This window comes from Urocampus carinirostris, chromosome 14, assembly GCF_059441175.1.
Source record: "Urocampus carinirostris isolate Australia breed hairy pipefish chromosome 14, RoL_Ucar_1.0, whole genome shotgun sequence".
Taxonomy (NCBI): domain Eukaryota; kingdom Metazoa; phylum Chordata; class Actinopteri; order Syngnathiformes; family Syngnathidae; genus Urocampus; species Urocampus carinirostris.
This window is the reverse complement of record NC_142362.1, coordinates 31996098-32015104: the sequence shown is the minus strand read 5'-3', so window position 1 is coordinate 32015104 and position 19007 is coordinate 31996098. Positions and strand designations below refer to the sequence as shown.

At 37.5% G+C, this 19007-nt stretch overlaps 1 protein-coding gene across 1 annotated transcript in view; it reads right to left on the bottom strand.

Moving 5' to 3' along the window:
• LOC148353191 (glypican-6-like) overlaps positions 1–18651 on the bottom strand; it is a 195830-nt gene extending 177179 nt beyond the window's left edge. The window contains exon 1 of the mRNA XM_088353050.1: positions 18246–18651. Within this exon, the coding sequence (XP_088209176.1) occupies positions 18246–18396 (151 nt within the window). The 5' untranslated portion in view covers positions 18397–18651. The remainder of the gene's footprint in view (positions 1–18245) is intronic.
• Between the last annotated feature and the right edge of the window lie 356 nt (positions 18652–19007).

The following is a 19007-nucleotide window of genomic DNA, read 5'->3' as shown; positions in this document are numbered from 1 at the left end:
AATCCTCCCCATTCCATTACATGATCCGGGGGAACCTGTGATACATTACACACTCCAACGGAGCTCATTTGTGCCCTTATGCAAGCGGCCAAGGTTCAAATAATATCAGGACTCTTATTTTCAGTCGGGCTCACGAATGAGGGTAAACAAACGTCTGCGCCCGACGCGACGTCATTGTGTTGTGGCCTCCTCCTTATCGACGCATCTTATCTGCGGCGCCGGCTCAATCCACACAACGCTTAGCGGCCGTCGATGTGACATGTTTTTAAATGAAAACTGATAAAGAGCTTTCTTTGTCTGTATGACACAAAGAGACCTTGTCACCTACAGCCATTCATGAGAAAGTGATGCACAGAGTTTGCACATTTCAGTGAAGCTGCACTCGATCACAATCGGTACCAGAATGCTCAACGCTTACTTTTTTAGTGTAACGTTGCTCATAGGATAAATTAATTATCAGTCTAGGTAGCTGCCTGTCTACTTTGGCTAGCTACCCACCATCTAGCTGCCTATCTTTGTTTTCTAGCTTTCTTGGTACCAGCTTTGTAAATTAATCAACTCAGCAGTCCAAATATCAATTTACTTACCTATCTACCAACCAAACTTTCAATTTGGCGAGCTGGTTACTAATTCACCAAGCTATCTACTTACACATTTATTTAGATTAATAACTATTAGCCTATCTTCCATGTTATATACCTAGCTGTCCGCCTGGATAATGACCTGTCTACCTACTTACCTACCTACCTCCCTACTTACTTACATACCTATTTACTTACCTACCCACCTACTTACCTACATACCTACCTACCTACCTAACAAGGTCCATAGCTGTGTACCTACTTACCCTTGTATTATGTAGCCATCTAAATAGCGGCCTAGCTATATACCTTTCTGTCTAGCAATCTACCTAGTAACCAGCCTAGCTGTCTAGCAATCTATTTATTTACCTAGCTGTTAGGCAGCTGCCTCCCTTTCTACATAACTTGATCCATAGCTGTGTACCTACATATCTTTTTCTCTATTGTCTAGCTATCTAATGAGTGACCTAGCATCTACCAAGCTGTCTAACTTCCTGTCTACCTTCCTGTCTACCTACCTACCTACCTACCTACCTACCTACCTACCTACCAACCTACCCACCTACCTACCTACCTACCTACCTACCTACCTACCTACCTACCTACCTACATACCTACCTACCTACCTACCTACCTACCTACCTACCTACCTACCTCCCTACCTACCTACCTACCTACCTACCTACCCATGTTTCTATCTACCTACATACCCATATTCCTACATACCTGCATGTTGAACATACGTATTTAGCTGCATTTGTACCCTATTTATCTACCTACCTACCTACCTACCTACCTACTGTCTAACCATCTACCTATTGGTAAAGCCATCTGCTTAGCGGTCTAGCCATTGACCTAGATTCCAAGCACTCAGGCTACCTACATACTTTGTACCTACAAACCTCGTTTTCTAGCTGTCAGCCTAACTACCTACCTTTTCAAATATATAGCTATCTACAGAGCTCCCTACCATTGTACTACCTACTGTAGCTGTCCAGCTGTCTAACTAGCTGTTTAGCTGACTGCCTACCCGTCAAGCTTACGTCTCAGGTATTTACCTACCACCAGTGTTCCCTCTAAGCTGCGTGCTTGCGCAATTGCGCACTGCTCACACATTCTCTGCGCACAAGAAAATCTAGCCGGCGCACAAAAATGAGGGCTCAAAATTACTAATTAAGAAGCGACTTAAGTCAAAGTTACAGTCCATGAAGGTAAAAATACACGGGTTCCCCTGACGTTGTGTCCTAAATGCGGTATTTTGAAGTCAAGTCAGAGTAGAACGAAGTTGAGTAAAGTTAGTAGAGTTGGTCGAGAACCGGCTTCTTCGGCTCGGCTCACTAAAAGAAACCGTCTCATCGGGTCCTAAACGGCTCTTCAGGTTGTTTTTGTTTCTTTAATCCTAACTTGACCAAATATTATGTAAAACTATGCACAAAAGGACTTAAAAGAAGGGGGGAATAGAAAAAAAAAGAAAAAATACCAAAATGAAAAAGTAGTGAAAAGCTGAGAAAAAAAGAAACAAAAGGAAGATTAAATAAAAGAAAGAAATGTAGGAAAAAAGTAACAGCTCGGAAAAAATAAACACAATGAGGTTTTTTTTAAAGGAATTTAAAAAAAAAAATAGAAAAAAGAAAATAAAGAAAAATTTTGTGTTGCATTCAAATAACTTCCAATTATATCAAGTGAATCTTGTTGCCAACATTGTACGTCCACTAAAAAATGTGATTAAGTGCAGTTCTGTATCTTGCAACCGACTAAATAAGCCCCCAAAAATGTTAATATTATGCGACAAAATATATCAGGAAATAAAAAGAAATCTATATCTTGTGAAAGAATTGTAAGAACAAACGACGTTTGTAGGCCAAACAACCTTTGCAATAGTACATGAGTCAATTCATTCAAAAGAGAAAAATCATTTGCATTGCCGGAAACTCAGCAAAATGTAACTTGATATCAAGTTTTGGACATGTTTGATAATTAATTATCTTGCCACACTTGGGATTATGGTTGCTCACTGTTGTTTCAAGCGTTGCTCAACGACTTTGTGTGAACGCTCAGACCCGTGGAAAATTAGAGGGAACATTGCTTACCACTCTACATAACTTTGTTCTACAAGCGCATTTACTCTACCTGTTTATGTATCTAAATAGTTATTGTTATTGTTCTAATCTAAGATCAAATATGTAGATGGCAATACAAATATCAGAATACTGTACAAGCAACACTTCAGTTATTTCACATTGTCGATGTGATAAAAATGGTTAGTAAATTTCGAGTCTAATTTTTTTTCTCTTTTTAGTCACTATGTTTCAGTTTCATCTTGGTTGGATGTGATGTCAGTCAAGTTGTGTTGAGCTTTGACAATTTGGCATTTGTACAGAACACTTTACAGGCCCCTTCTCAAGGTTTCTTTTTCCCTCATGCTGAGGTTTTGAGTTTTTCCTTGCCGGCTTGTTAGTTTAAGATCAGGTGATGGTGTAATTGTAATTCTGCGGAGTCCTTTGACATCTTGTAATTAGGGGTTTACAGATAAATGTGACTTGACTTGAAAATAAATCTATCCATTTAATCAGACTCAGAGGAAAGTCAGAAGAGTGCTATAAATTGGTGATCACTATAAGGAACCCCATGGATTAGGATTGTGTTTGAGAACCATCTTGGCAGCATCGGGAGAAGGCAATAGCGGTGCTGCAGGTCCGGCCTACTCCTACCACCTCTACATTCGAGACGGTTGTATTTTAATCAACATGGAGACCTAGATCGTTTCAAGCATGCAGTTAGCCAGCCACTCTCTAAGTTGCTTTCTTACACTGAAAGGAGAAGCTCTACAATTCCGCTGTATTTTTGTATCATGACATTCAAATGCAACCCTGTTTTCTGTGTTTTTATTTGTAGATCAATAATTGTTATTTTGTTAGTCATATCCAGTCGGTAAGGAAGTCATCTCAAGGTAAGTGGGGGATTTTAGCAGGGCCGACGCTTCTTCAAGGATGTTTACGTTTCGCGGGGAGTTCTGCTCCCCCATTAACCTTGCTAACCGAGGGAATACTGTATGCAGACATTTGAAATTTTCAACTTCAAGCTGGAGCGAGACGCATGCAGGTTGCACGCCTCAAGGGCACGGCCATCCCGCACGAATTTGCTGAGGTGCATATAACGCCTCGCCTCCACATGACTCATTCAAAGGAGCTGATCAAAAGGCGTCTATTCCAGAGGTGACATCATTTGCAGATGAGAGATGAAATTGTTCACTAACTTTCTCGTGATCGCTTGTGATGTCGGCAACACGGATGCAAAGGTGCGAGTGGGTTAGTTATTCTGGGCCCTAGTGAACAGGTGGGCCTTTTATCAAATATGAAGCTTCTTAGACACTTCCGTGATAGACGGGCCAGATGGGATTATTTGATTTTTTTTTCTTTTCTTTTGTTCAATTAGCTTTTTGCGAAACAACCAGGCCCTCAGAACGGTTGACTTTGCTGGCTTTTATTTATCAACTACTACACTTAAAAGCATCAAACTGACAAGAAAACGTAGAAAACATAATACTTTGTCATTTGCACAAGCTATTTATTGCATCCAGGTGACAAGGTCTTTAACACAGATGTAGGAAACAGGGTGTCGCCCGAAAAATTGACTTACTCTTAGACAACCCATTGCTTTTTCAATAGTTTCTGGTCTTGAATTTGATTCATTGTATCCTAAAATATCTTTCCGAACTAGAACCAAACAATATTCCGTTTTTTTTTTTTGTCTTTTTGTTTTGTTTTGTTTTTACAATAAACATTGCTTTTCATAATATTGCAATAGGGGGGTTGGCGGGATTTATACACACATATATTGTAAAATGAAAACCCACAACTGATAAAGTAATGTCATGGTTAATATAGGTAATATTAAAATATTGTGTATTAATAGTAGTAATCTTATTCTTTATGTTAGCAGTCGTTATAGTTATAGTAATGGAGTCGAGTGACAATAAAAAGTCAAATATTAGTTTAGATAGGAGTATTAATAGCATTATTATTTGATGTAGCAATATCAGTAGTAGTGTTAGTAGTAATAATCTATGGGATTGAAGTCTGGACTTTGTCTTGGCCATTCAAACACCTTTATAATGTTAGTTATAAAAAGTGTCCATATAGATTTTGCTTTATGTGTTGGGCCGTTGTCTTGTTGGAAAGTAAACCTGTGTCCCATTCTCAGGTTGCAAGCAGACTCCAACAGAATTTCTGCCAGAAAGTGACTTCTATCCGAACGGACGAAAAACATTTGTGTAATCTGTGCGTCATATATCGGCAGCAGACATCTCTATTTTGCCTTCAACTAGGCGGGAGGAAACCAATAAATGAACAACTCCGGTGGACAAAAATACAGGGTGTCAATAAATCACACATTTATAGAAAATGAACACTTGTTTATTTTGTAACACACAGAGCAGCCAACATTGAAACACAGATTTACAACAATTTGCTCGAGTTTATTCTTAAAGAAATAGTATTCTGATGTGGTAGTTAAAAAATATTTACATTCAAATCCCATCACATGGACAGCATTCAACGGGGGGATAGGGAAGTTTTTGGCTAAATTCATATTTGGGGGGACAACGCTCGTTGTTAACATCCATGAGTACTTCGGCTAACATGAGTGCATTCACGTGTGACATCACGTGTCCTCTTTTGCTCATGCGAACCAGTTTTGGTGTTCAAACAGGAAGGTCAAGTCGCACACATGTTCGACATGTAAACCATCTCACAAAAACATTGTATTTCACCCCAAAAATCGGAAGTGAGCAAAAAAGTCCTTGGGGGCAAATAATCCCCGGTCACTGTAATTCACTGCACACATAGTTTTATTAAATGATCCTCGATGAAAAGTCGCTGATTTTGACATTCATTTCATACAGAATAAAGCAGATGAATGTAAAACATGATTTCAATAAAAAAATCATTGTCTGCACAACAACCCATTAATGTAAGCTATTTTTAGAAACCTTCATTGTTTCAGTTAGATGTCAATCAGAACTGCCAATTTCCAATAGAGTCCACATTTTTATGAGCCTATTGGAGTGTCCTGTCCTGAAGTGGAGATTTAAAATGCATTTAGGAGGACCAAACCCTTCCTCTTGGACAGGATTTGAAACAAGTGCCGTCTGGACAGCAAATCTCATTCAGCTTGGCTTCCACAAATTCCTTCCCGTGAGATGCTTCTGCTGATGCAGGATGAAAAACGCTCAGACTATGCTCGCCGCGTGCCAACATTTTTCGATGAAACCATCACTTCTCCCAAAAACGCACCTTTACTCTCCACTCCCGCCTTGAATTCCCCTTCCCCGAACACAGCTGTTTCGGTTTGGAGCGCCGTGCTAACGCCGTCGCGCTCTAGCAGCTGGTTCTTATATGCTTTTCCCATGCCAATGAACGCAGAAATTGGAAAGTGGCGTGTCATGCTAGCTAATGTGAATTATTATATTTGCCATAATCACAAAGTGTTCTCCGGGGAATTTGATGGAAAATCTGGAGAAAACGTCACGCTTATTATTAGTTTTGATCTGGACGACTTTCATAAGAGACATTTGCAGGATGATTGCAGGACACAAATTTAAACACAGAGCTTCGGTGCTCCAAAGTTTGGCCGGATAAGAGATAATGCAAAATAAAAATGAAAAAAAGTTGGAACTTGCCTCAAAGGATATTGTGTATTATTTAGCACCTCCTATGGTAAAATAAATTCTGCTCTCTGTTCAGATCTCGAGCAAGTGTGTCAAACTCAATTGCACAGAGGGCCAAAATTCAAACCACACCTTTGGTTGCGGACTGAACAGTATACATATGTATTCAATACACTAAAACTTGATTAAATAATAAAATATAAAAAAGCAGACAGGGATATTACAATAGAATAAAATAACTTAAAATACCTTGCTTCTCATTGAATAATATGTACTGAAAAGCCTAAAAAATAAATAAAACTAAAGTAAAAATAATGGAAATATAAATTACACCAAAAAATGTGTGCATTTAACATAAATATTTTTTCAAAACAAACAGGAATGTTATTCGAAAATAAACAAATATAAACAATAAATAACTTAAACTCAAATATCTCCTGTCAAAACTATACAAATTGAAAATGTGGAAAAAACAGGAAATATGAATACAATAAAATTTTGACTTTGGGATATTGTGTATCTCCATATTATTCTTTAACTCTTCATTATTCTGTATATTTTGCCATACATTCAGGTTTTTTAGCATTCTCTGATGTTTTGTCTTGTAGTGCCATTTGACATTAAATTGCTTAATTATGGCTACAATATATCCACAAAGAAGACACATGGATTGACCGTTAATGTCAGTTAACAAATATTTAGCCTCTCCTCGGTTTTGAAAGGCTCAGTTTTACGAAACAACATTTTGCCGGGCTATTGTGAGGGTTTAGCGTTAGCGTAATCCACAGCAACAGAAACGTCACCCTGCTCTTTTCTGTTTAGCCTTCCGTTACATTGTGGGCGTTACGTCTCTGCTTCCTGACACTAAAGATTCACTGTTAATGAACATGTCGGTCTTGTTTTTCAACTGGCCGACGTGTTGTTTGTCAGTAGACAGTTTTGAAAATGGCTGCGCTCGTCAGGCTCCATTATTGCGGGAACATTTCCGGGAAGCCTTGTGGCAGTAGTGGAAGTGCTGCATTGTGGGATCAGTAGTTTGAGAGTTATCAGCTCATAGAGCAATTCTTGCCGATATATATAGATATATATATAGATTGATTGCTGGGCCGGACGTGACCCGCGAGCTGTGAATTTGACACCCATGGTCTCGAAGATAATGTCAATCAACACTATAAAAGACACTTCCGACCATGGCCACTACTTTGTTGACCTGTTGCCCTCTGGTTGGCGCTACAGGTCCCTCAGAACAAGGACAAACATGCTCAGAGACAGTGTCTTCCCCAGGGCTATCACAACCATAAACAAGCGCACAAAACTATGAAAACACATCTTGCGACTTATGTTAAGTCAAGTTATTTTTTTGCTGTTGTTGCTGCTAGACGTTATTGCACAAAACTCTTAAAGTATACAGTATACCTTGTGACTTACGTTGTTGATTAAAATATTGATATGACAACAAAATGGATAAAAAACGGTATGCCTTATCTTACGGACTATAAGGTGCACCTAAAAACCCCCAAATTGCCAGAAATTTCGAAGGTGCGTCTTATAGGCAAGAAAACCCGTTACATAAAATTGGAAATACTTAACTATGACATACAGTAATCATTTATGAATGAATATTTTTAGTGATACCACATTTTGTAAGTATGTTTAATGAAATAAGTTTTTTAAATCTTTTTTTTCCCGTTTTCTTAATGCAGCCTTAGCTCTTACGGTAGTTTTCATGTGCCTCATAATGCGGTGCACCGTATATATAAAACATAACTTATGGAATACTGGTTTGGATTGTGCACCTTATAGACTGGAAAATACAGCAATTAGACAGCTCATACAACTATATATGCAGTGGCACGATTTAATATTACAACACCATGTACGAGAACACTCATGTAAACACATTGTATGCATGAATAGAGCTCACTTTTGGAGCACAGAGGAAACAAGTACGGAACATCATTGAATTTGGTGAGTCGCATGAATAAAATCATCATTTATTTAATGTCAAAAGTTGAATGTCGAAACGACTGCGGATGGGCTTCATTGGGAATTTTGATATAGAACGGATCCAAGGAAAAGCTGGGATACCGATGTCGATGGATACCAATCCTATGCTGATACTTTTTGCTTAGAAAGGTCATTATTATCAAATAATTGAACTGCCTCCCCCTTGAGTTAGTTTATATTTATAAGATTCTAGGCAGTAAAAATGTTCTATTTTTTAAAATAATAACATTACAATATATATATATATATATATATATATATATATATATATATATATATATATATATATATATATATATATATATATATATATATATATATATATATCATCTCATCTCATCTCATCTCATCTCATCTCATTAGCTGCACCGCTTATCCTCAGTAGGGTCGCGGGGGTGCTGGAGCCCATCCCAGCAATCATCGGGCAGTGGGCAGGGGACACAGGGGATAGCCAAAAGGGCAACAAAATACAACTACAGTATAACAAAGTCAGCAGTTACATTGCACAATATTTTAAAAATCAAGTCAATGGGCAAATAAAGTAACCAATACTATTTAAAATGGACAACAGTGTAGAAACACAAAATATTTCTACTACAACAACCATTTTAGAACAAAAGTCAAGAGAGTCTAACCCAAAAAGCAGCAATGTAACAAATGTACAAATACTGTATAGCAATGTCAACTAGACTACTCAAATTCCATCCATTGCACGCTAATTATAAAAAAAAGATAGTAGCGCAAATAAAGTGTAACGACATATGTATTGAATTTATATGTATAATGTATGTTAATCTTAATACTCACAAACAACTGTATTATTTTGATGGTTAAAAGGCAAGAAAGGATCGATCCCAAGACCCGATCCAAGTACTTGGTCAATATCGTAATGATGATATTTGGATCAATCCACCCACCCTTCAAAACATTTTTTGCATAATTTGCATCCTCGCTTCACATTTGCAAATGTTATGTAAAATGGGTTTTTCGTAAACTCTTCATTTAGATTGCTCAAAAAAATTCTGACTTCTGGTCGGACTGACTTCCGGTCTCCATCATTTAACTGAGTTACTTCCAGGACTGTCCTTCAAATACTGAGAATTGAGATTTTCACTTGACTCAGACGAACCTCAACTGTAATGTCGGGCCGATCATACGGAATTATTGTTCTTTTACTACTTGTCAGGAATTGATCCCAGGTACAAGCTACAGGCACCTCGTCAAAATCAAGTCGCAGGCTGGACTGATCAAATGTCCAAAAATGTCAAAAATTTTGTCTAGGGAAAATAATTTGACCTACTAAAACCCTAAAAAATTGTCTATTCCAGTATGACCGATGCAATTACTTCTCATGGCTCCAACAAAATTCTTGAATTTCCAACTACAACGAAATTCCTCTATATAAACATCCCAATGACATGAAAATGATGTTCGGTCACTAAGTGTCACAGTATTGTGTAGTGCACCTTAAAACAAGTGCTACAGAAAACAAAGAAGAATACAAACTACAGAGCCTCAAAGTGACTATACAATTTTTTTGTCGCATTTTTTGGGGGGCTCAGTCTTACACGAGGATTTTTATTTTCGGGGGTACCCTTAAAAACAAGATGGTAGACAGTCTTGTCAGCTCCCTCCATCTGAGCCTATGTTATGGAAAATAAAAACAAAGTTCTTGACCTATAGGTTTTTATATAAATGCACGTAACAGTGTATAAAAAAGTGTTTTATTTTGGTTATTATTAAATATTATCAAATATTGTTTTTTTTTAATGAATGATTTTTTTTACCAGTAGGAGGTGCTAAATATAATGCACCGTCCCTTTAAAAGGAATAAGTCCATATTATTTAGGAACCATCAGTAGCCTATTGTTTATTTTTTTTCAATAGTGGTGTAAATATACTTCGAAGGAAAAAATGAGTATTGTTAAATAATAACGATAATATAGTTTTGTTCACTCAACTGATTGAAACAAATTAAAACAATAAACCAGAGTATGATACAATCAGGGTTCATGCAGTCTTTAAATTGCCAAATTTAAGCATTTTTTAGGGACCTTAAAAACCAATTTTTACTTTTTTCAAGTAACATAAAAAAAAATCCAGAGTGAATCATGTATTTAGCAGATCGTCAAGTTGATCTCTGATTTACATATGTGATTTTTTATTCTTGCGTGTGTATTTATCATGACATAATTTTTGGATCTTGAGTAAATTGCAAATATATTTGAGGATCTAAACAATACGTGTGTATATATTGTTTAGACAAATCTCTTCCCATATTGGTGTTGGGTAAAACGTTGGTGGGATGAAACTTACATTTTCAGTTTCAGTAAGTCCTTCCTGATACAATTTAATAGGAAACGTTACCTTAATTTCTTGCATGGCCCATAATAAACTTGCATAATTGATACGTAATCCTTGCACTAATACAAATAGTGCCCTGTGGTAGCACGGCAGCGCAGTGGGTAGCGCGTGTGTGGCACTGTTCGGAGTACATGAGATGGGGGCTATGACCCATTATAGGACAATGCCATACAAACTAATGCCATCTGCAGTTGAACAAGAGGGAAGAAAAGTGAAACCCCCAGAGAGCAGTGTCACCATTATTTCTGAGCACACTTGTTGTGAAACATGGCAACAATGGCAAGCATTTAATTACAACTTAACTAATATTCAAGCACTTTTCAATCCTTGAAAAAACAAAATTAAAATTCAAGCATTTTCAAGGAATTTAAGCGCCCATTAGAACCCTGTACAATAGTGAATCAAAATCATCTCATCTTATCATCTGGAAAAAAAAACATTTGCGGGCCACATCAGCCTGGGGCTGTGACTATAATATACAGAATTACAGAATTACAGAATTGCTTAATTAACGTTTCCTGGTGATTGTTACACTGAGTGTGATTTTTTATAACATTAATACGATGTAACAACCAATAAACACCATTAGAGTGCATCTCTTGGTAGATGAATGCTAAATGTGTGTTTGTATTATTAATTTAACTCATTCAATGCAATTGATGGCTACAAACATCAATAATCAGGGACAACTGGGCTGGAATTATTAACGCAATAGTAAAACATAGTGAAGCCATTGATAGATGAGTGCATTGAATTTTGGCCTAATAAATAATTTAGTAGTTGGACTGTAATGTGAAGCATTATACAAGACGGGGACATTATTCTGTTAGTGAGATGTCAGTTCAGAAGCAGCGTTATGCATACAGTTTTAAAGAATTTTCTTAACATAAGCAAAACTGTTTATTTCTTGACTGTGAGGTGATAATGAGGAAAATGACAAACATGAATGTGTTAGTTCTAATGTTAACCTTATTTTTCTTAACATGATTTCTTGATGTATTGCACTCGCACATTTTTGCTTTGTTTAATTAAATCTACTCATTATAATCCCTCAAGGGGAAATTCGGCTTAATGTTACACATCACAGCGAGAGAGAAAAGTGATGTGAAGCACAAACAGTGGCGCACCACACTCGGGAGGACAGTGCTTTGCTCAAGGGTGTCTCGGCAGACTGATATATGTTTTGGGGGGACTTAAAAAAAAGGCTGGAATTCATGCTAAAGATCAGACAATATTACCTGCTGCTGTTAATCAGTGCAAGTAGTGTTATCATTGGGTATTAATTTATGTTATGTTTTTTTTATGTTTTTGTTTTTTTTACTTTTTTCTCACTTTTATTTATAAATTATAATTTAAAACATGCCTTGTTTATTTTGAATTTGACTTTCAGTTTTTCATCTCATCTCATCTCATCAGCTGCACCGCGGGGGTGCTGGAGCCCATCCCAGCAATCATCGGGCAGTGGGCAGGGGACACCCTGAACTGATTGCCAGCCAAAGTCTTTCTTTTTTCTGATTTTTTTTCTGTGAATATAATAAACTACATACAAAGATCATTTCTAAGAATCACCAATATGTGACAAGAAAGCAAATGTGTTCAACATGTTATATTGTATAATGTGTTTCTTCCTTGTGGCTTTTTACAAACACCAAACGGGCCTTTTTTTGTATTCTTTCAGAAAGGGCTTTCTTCTTTCCACTTTTCCATTAAAGGCAGATTTATGCAGAGAACAATCAATAGTTGCGTATGCCTGCAGGTTAACCAATGTGATCATGGTCACTTGGTTGCTTCTCTGATTAGTTTTCTCCTTGTTTTGGCCAAACGTTTAGTGCAGGGCTCTGAAACCTTTTTGTCCCAAGCAGCAATAATAGCAACCTATTTAGATAATTTTGGGGGGATAGAGAGGCACACAATATATTTTAAGAAAAAAAAACCCTGCTAAACCCGCTCTCATAAAGTGTGGAGATGAAATGGTTCCACTTCACAATTGTGTCTCACATGTTGTCAATGTTGAGTAAAAAAACAGTTTTTTAGCTTTAAGTTTGAAGCCTAAAATGTAAATTTCCCTGCGGGATGAATAAAGTATCTATCCATCTATTTATCTATCTATCTATCTATCTATCTATCTATCTATCTATCTATCTATCTATCTATCTATCCATCTATCTATCTAAAATGCAGCAATATGACAAAAAGTTATCGGGCCAATACTTTTCCTAGGCACTGTAACTGCAATATAATAACCTACTATCTAATTAACTAACAGTATATTTATAGCACTAGTGATTCAACAGTAGTAAAAGTCTAACATGTCCGGTCTGTAACCCTCAAAGTCAGTCTATCAGTCAGCATTGGAAAGTAATTGGAATTGAAACGCGTTTAATTGCCTTTTATGGCGTTTTTAATCATGTGGAAGAGTAAAGTACCCTCTTGTGGCTGGAGACACTTAAGCGAGAGCAAGGCGCAGTTCTGCCCGACGTTGGCGCTGCACATGAAGATGGGTTAGTTAATCTGCTTATGGCTGACCATTCATTATCCATTATCTACGCACGCAGGCTGAGCTGAATCTCGCCGTTGCCGCCCGTAGGGACTTTTCACATTTAGATTAAATATTGTGATCATCGTGTAGAGCAGCAAATGCGTAATTAACTGGTGTGCTTCAAGGATGGAAAGATACCCGAATTGACCGATGACCTCTGCCAATCTGTATTACGGATACCAGTCAGTCGGAAACAAAAGAAAGGAAATTACCGTATTTTCCACACTATAGGGCAGACAGGATTATACGGCGCAACTCAAAAAAAAACCTTGCTTCCTCGCGCTTCAGATATTGCTTGTTTACTGCTTTGCAGGTGTTATGTGTGCGTGTTGGGTGTGCACGACTGTCTTTAAGCGTGATTATGATCGACTGGTTTATGCTGTCAGTCATAGACCAGGGCAGGCGCTAAATCAATGTGACCATCGAAACAAACTGCAAAACATGGCTACAGGTAGCTTATAGCGGCTTGTCACATTGAAAATAAATGTATCAATTAAATCAGATTCTGAGTGCAAAGAAATGGTGATCAACAGCGGGTGCTCCGTGGATAATTCTCGGGTTCTGAAGAGACTGAGGCGGTGTCCAGAGGGAAGGCAATAGCGACACCGCAGATCCAGCCTACTGCGGCTAGGCTACATCATAATTCTCACAAGCCCGCCCCCTACTGAGCCTGTATCTTACTAATGCAAGATCAATTACCCATGAAGAGGATGACCTGGAGCTACAACTTGTGAAAAAACACTACATTCGGGTCGGTTGTATTTTAATCATCGCTGAGTCCCGGCACAATTTGAGGATACCTGATGCTAGCATGCAGCTAGCCAGCGGCTCTTTAAATCACTTCCTTACACTGAAAGGAGAAGCCTTCCATCTGTTGTACTTTTATATGATGACAATAAAGACCAGTATTTTACTGCAATTCTGTGTTGTGTGTATTTATTTTAAGATTTATAATTGTTATTGTGTTACAGTCATATGCTCGCAGTAGATAAGGGCATCATCTCGAGGTATGTTTGGCCCTTGAGGGCTTTCATATATGGGCAGCTCTACTTCGCAGATTTCCATGTTTTGCGGGGATGCCCTCCATTAACTGCGATAACTGAAGTATTACTGTATTTCTCTTATGCAATGCGCACTGGAGTACAAAGCGCATGGAATTAAAACCACAATAAGAGTTACCGTATTTATTTGTAAATAACTGTTTCCTATTTTACATACTCACGGTATATATAAGTGCAATGAAAAAGTTACAGATCATAATCACACAACATTGTATGCTTTCGCTTTTATCTCAATTTCACACAATTTTTACTCTCGGTGAACACTGTATACATTTGAAAAATAAAAAATAAAAAGCTCCTTGCTGTTTCTAATGATGAAGCGAACATGATGTTAATATCCAAAGACAATTTTCTATTTCGTGCTTCTGTTATGCCTAGCTGATTTTCATCTTGCGTTGTTTTCTGCATTCTGACTAAACATAAGAAGATGCTTTCTATCGCCAACAAAAATGGACCCCTCCACCTGCTTGTTCAGGAGCCACTTGCAGGTCTTTGGCACTCACTAGTGGCTCATTGGTGTTTTTGAAAAAATACTTAATTTCTGTAGGACAAACCGGAAGGAAAATGCAGTTTTCCGTAACTGCCATATGATGGTGGCACAATGGATTGGTTCCTTGATTAAGAAAAAAATAGCAAAATATTTTTTTTTAATTGAGAAGTTTACAATACAGAGGTTCCATCTATCCATCCATCATCTGTTTCGCTTATCCTCAGTAGGGTCGCGGGGCCTGTAATTTGGCTTTGTCCTTGAACGATGAATAAATAAATAAATACAGTAAATAACTAAACAAATAAATAAATAACAGTTTTTGATTTTCACATTTAGCGGGGTTTTCTGCCCCCAATTAACCGCAATAACCAAAGGATTACTGTACATCGTTCAGGGCGAAATTGGCCTTTTTCCAACATCTAACATTTGTTTCTGGCACTGCAAAAATAGTTTGATGATGAAATCAAGTCTAATTCCTTTTCATATGTCATCTGTATTACTCGTGCTCCATCGGTTAAAAGTTGGCGCTTTCTCTGCTGCTACGTAGGTTTAAATTCCCGTTGCAATCAAAGATTTATTCCACAAATGCACTAGGTTATAAGTAGCACTGACATCTTGGCCCAATTTGGGGTTTTGAGGTCCGCCTTATAGTACAGAAATTCTGTAGCATTTTCTAAAAGGTGGGGTGTGCCCATCGACTGTAAGTTGCGCAAACTACGGCTAGTTGGCCACAAGTGGCCCGTCAGGCTTTTTTGATCAGGCTTGGCAATCTAAGGGAGTAAAAATACAACGATAGTCTGCATAAAATTATAAATAGAGGACTACTAACTGATAAAAGACCACTCTTGACTCCAGAGCCCCCTTGACTTAATTATGTTTGAAACCTAGTTTAAGTCAATTTATAAAGAAATATAAAATAAAATATATCATGTACACCTAGGGCAGGGGTCTCCAACGTGGTGTAAGAAGTAATTACAGTATTATCTTTTTCAGAAATTAATATAAAAGTAGTAGGCCTTCGCCCTAATCAGTAACAAAAAAGTCGTTTTTAGCTTCCAAAAGGTTGGCAACCCCCTGATTGAGAGGTCTAGATGTATATCTACCTCATATATTGCCGGATTTGAGACTGTTTCATAAAAATAATAAAACTTCACTTAACATAATCTCTTTAATTCTCTTTCTGCCATTTGCCCCACCAAAGTTTAAGACTTCATACCTGTCAACTTATACGTTTTCCCCGTTTTTTTATATCTCTTTTGATCATTTCCATTTGTAAACGGTGTAATCTAATCCAACCTGGATCATCTTGGTCACTGGAAGCAGACAACATCATCGTAGATTGCATATATTGTTGCTGTACACTTGCAATAACCAAAACTACAATAAGCAACACTAAATTTACTGCAACAAGTTGGAAAGGGCCTAAAAAAGATGCTAACCTCATTGTTTGTGTTGGTTATTCGGTAAATAATTTATTTACACAAATAATCTTTGTTTTTATTCCACATCACTGGTCCCAAACTACATTTGGTTCGGCCTGATTAAAAGAATACACACACACACATTTATTATTTATCTTGGAAAAAACTCAAAGTCTAGGTGCGGGTTTTTGGTTACTATCGGTTTCGAACGTGGGTTGCCAAATTCTTACCACTGCACTACCTTGATATCAGGGGTAATTTAAGGTTCAGCGCTTTGAAGGTGCTGAGTGTGGCTGGTTAAAAAAAAATGAAATTTCACTTCAAGTTTTATAACATGTAAAATTAAACTATGATTGCATTTTTAATCAAAATATTGTGCTGAAGGCTTTTTATTTTAAAATGCAGTTTATATCACTTGAATGTTCGTTTTAAGGCCATTTTTATTAACTAAATCTTTGTTAGATACTTTGCAGTGTAGTATTTCTGACACTGCGTTGTTCACATTTTTTTTCTTACTTTTTAACTTGTATATGGCGTTTTTCATCATATTTTAGCCTATCCTTTCCTTTGGTGAAGAAAGGAGTTTCAAAAAGGCTATAATTTTGGGCATTGCCTGGGTTGAATTTGGGGTGCTTGAATACCCCCAAACACAGGCTGGTTACGTCCATGCTTGATATACACGATATGTGAAAAGGCATTGTGTTGTATCTCATTATCACACTGAATTATTAATTTTCAGACTTTTATCCTGTGTAAATCTTGCAATGGAATATAAATAACGGCGTTACTAAATTGGAATACCCCAAAATCATGTAAATGTATTCTGTTACTGTTACAGAAAAAAGATACAGATTACATGTGCATTTAGATGAAATAATGACTACTGTGCAAGGTAACATTTTATTTAGAAGTATATTTAATGATAAATAGTGTCCAGATCGACAAATTGTATCTATATATCTTTTAATTACTGATACTAGAGAAACAGAGGGATAACACATGACGAGCACGAGCCGTATGATATCCGTTGCGCAGACGGAACACCTCATCTATCCCTGCATGTTTGTCTCACTGTGATTGAGGTGAAAGCACTTTTCTTTTTCTTTGAATTGTATTTTTTTTTCGAATGTAGAACTTATTTTGTTGAATTGGCTCAAACATGCAACTTTGTGAGAGTGCTTACGTGTCTGCGTATTGGGCGCTGGGCAGAGCAATTGCGCACTAGTGATGCATTCAGGTACATTAAGTAAATTTGACTGATTGACTTTTTGTATTTTGCAGTTAGTCGTTGTTTAAAATCCACCACACCATCACTGTGTTGTTATGTTGTGAGAATTGTTTAATTATCCTAGAAAATCTGAATATTGTCATGATGCTTGGCATCACCACTTCCAACAAGTAAGACTTGGACAAGAGACATTCCAGAGTGTGTCGAAATTTAGAAAGTGTGTTTAAAACTTTAATGGATGCCTAATGCCCTCCTAATGTTAACTAAAACAGAACATATCACGTCTACCACGTAAAGAGGAAGTTTTATTTTAGCTTAATAACAAATACAACGTGGTTAAAAATTTGCACTTTTTGTAAGACTGCAAGCAACTACCTGACTTTGGTTTCCTCCAATTCTTTTACCAAGTTAAATCGTCCATTAATCGTAAACATTATTAAGTAATTATAATTATTTTGTGTTCGTTCTGCATTCAATTAGCATATTTAATATTGGAGTAATACAAACGTAATCAAAGGTAATCAAGTATTGTTATTGCAATATTATAGTATTCAGATAACGTTACTTTAGTATCTGTGTCGGATTATATTTTTAAAGTAAACCTCCATACCCTGCCCTGAAGGATTATTTGATTGAAGCTTTCCCGTAAACAATCCTTTTTTTTCTTATTTTTCTGTTACAACGAAAATAGTTGCTGCGTTATGTTTGTCAGGTTGATCGTCGCTTTATAAGGGTAAATGCAATCATTAATAAGGGGAACCCATGGGTAAGGTTGACAGGTATGAGACCTGTGTTTGAAAACTGAACATGTCTTGAGGTATTTCATCCAAACCAAAACCACAAAAACCATTCAAACTTTTTCAGGAGAGGACACCTTGCATCTTACCTCCAATCTCCTGGAGGGGAACATTGCTGAAGCCGAAGCCCCTGGCCGCACAAACCTCCCTCACCTCGCTGCAATTCCTTGCTCTAAGTTCTGCTTTGGCTGCAATGCACAGCGCAGAAAAAGTGTAAACGAGCATCTCCAGTCTGAGCATGGTGGATTTGGATCAGGATCCAGGAGTGTCCTTGCTCTATCAAGAAAAAAAAGCGATATCCCCCGGTGCTCTTTGGACTCGGTGAGTGCTTGCAAAGCCAAGCAATCACTTGTCCTTGAGTGATAAATGTTGAAAATGCACTGAGGGGTGTGTAATAAAGAGCCCCTGCCGTGCGTCTCCGGAGTGATGGAGTGCGTAAAGGTGCCACATGGATCCGGAGGAGAGAAGCGCTCAACTTGTCTAATCTGAGCCCGGCAGCGGACGTGCAGTGTGCTGCCTTCATGTGCAACTGCTGTGCGAGTGGGCGCAAGGGGAGAGAATGCGCATCAGATGGGGTAAAAAAAGAATGTGGACTGGAGTCCGCTGCAAAATATGGACTGGAGTCCGCTGCACGCAACGGCTCCAAGTACAGTGGCCCTTTTCATACCAGCTTAATTCGTTCCTGGATCCTGCTTGTAGCTCAAATTGCTCGTGTAACAAGCGAATTTTCCCCAATATGAAATAATTTAAAAGTTATTGGTCCGTTCCTTTCCTCCTAAAAGCATCAAAGTAAAACCTAAATAGCTTTAAAACACATATTTACGTTCACTAAACACATTCAATTAGCAATT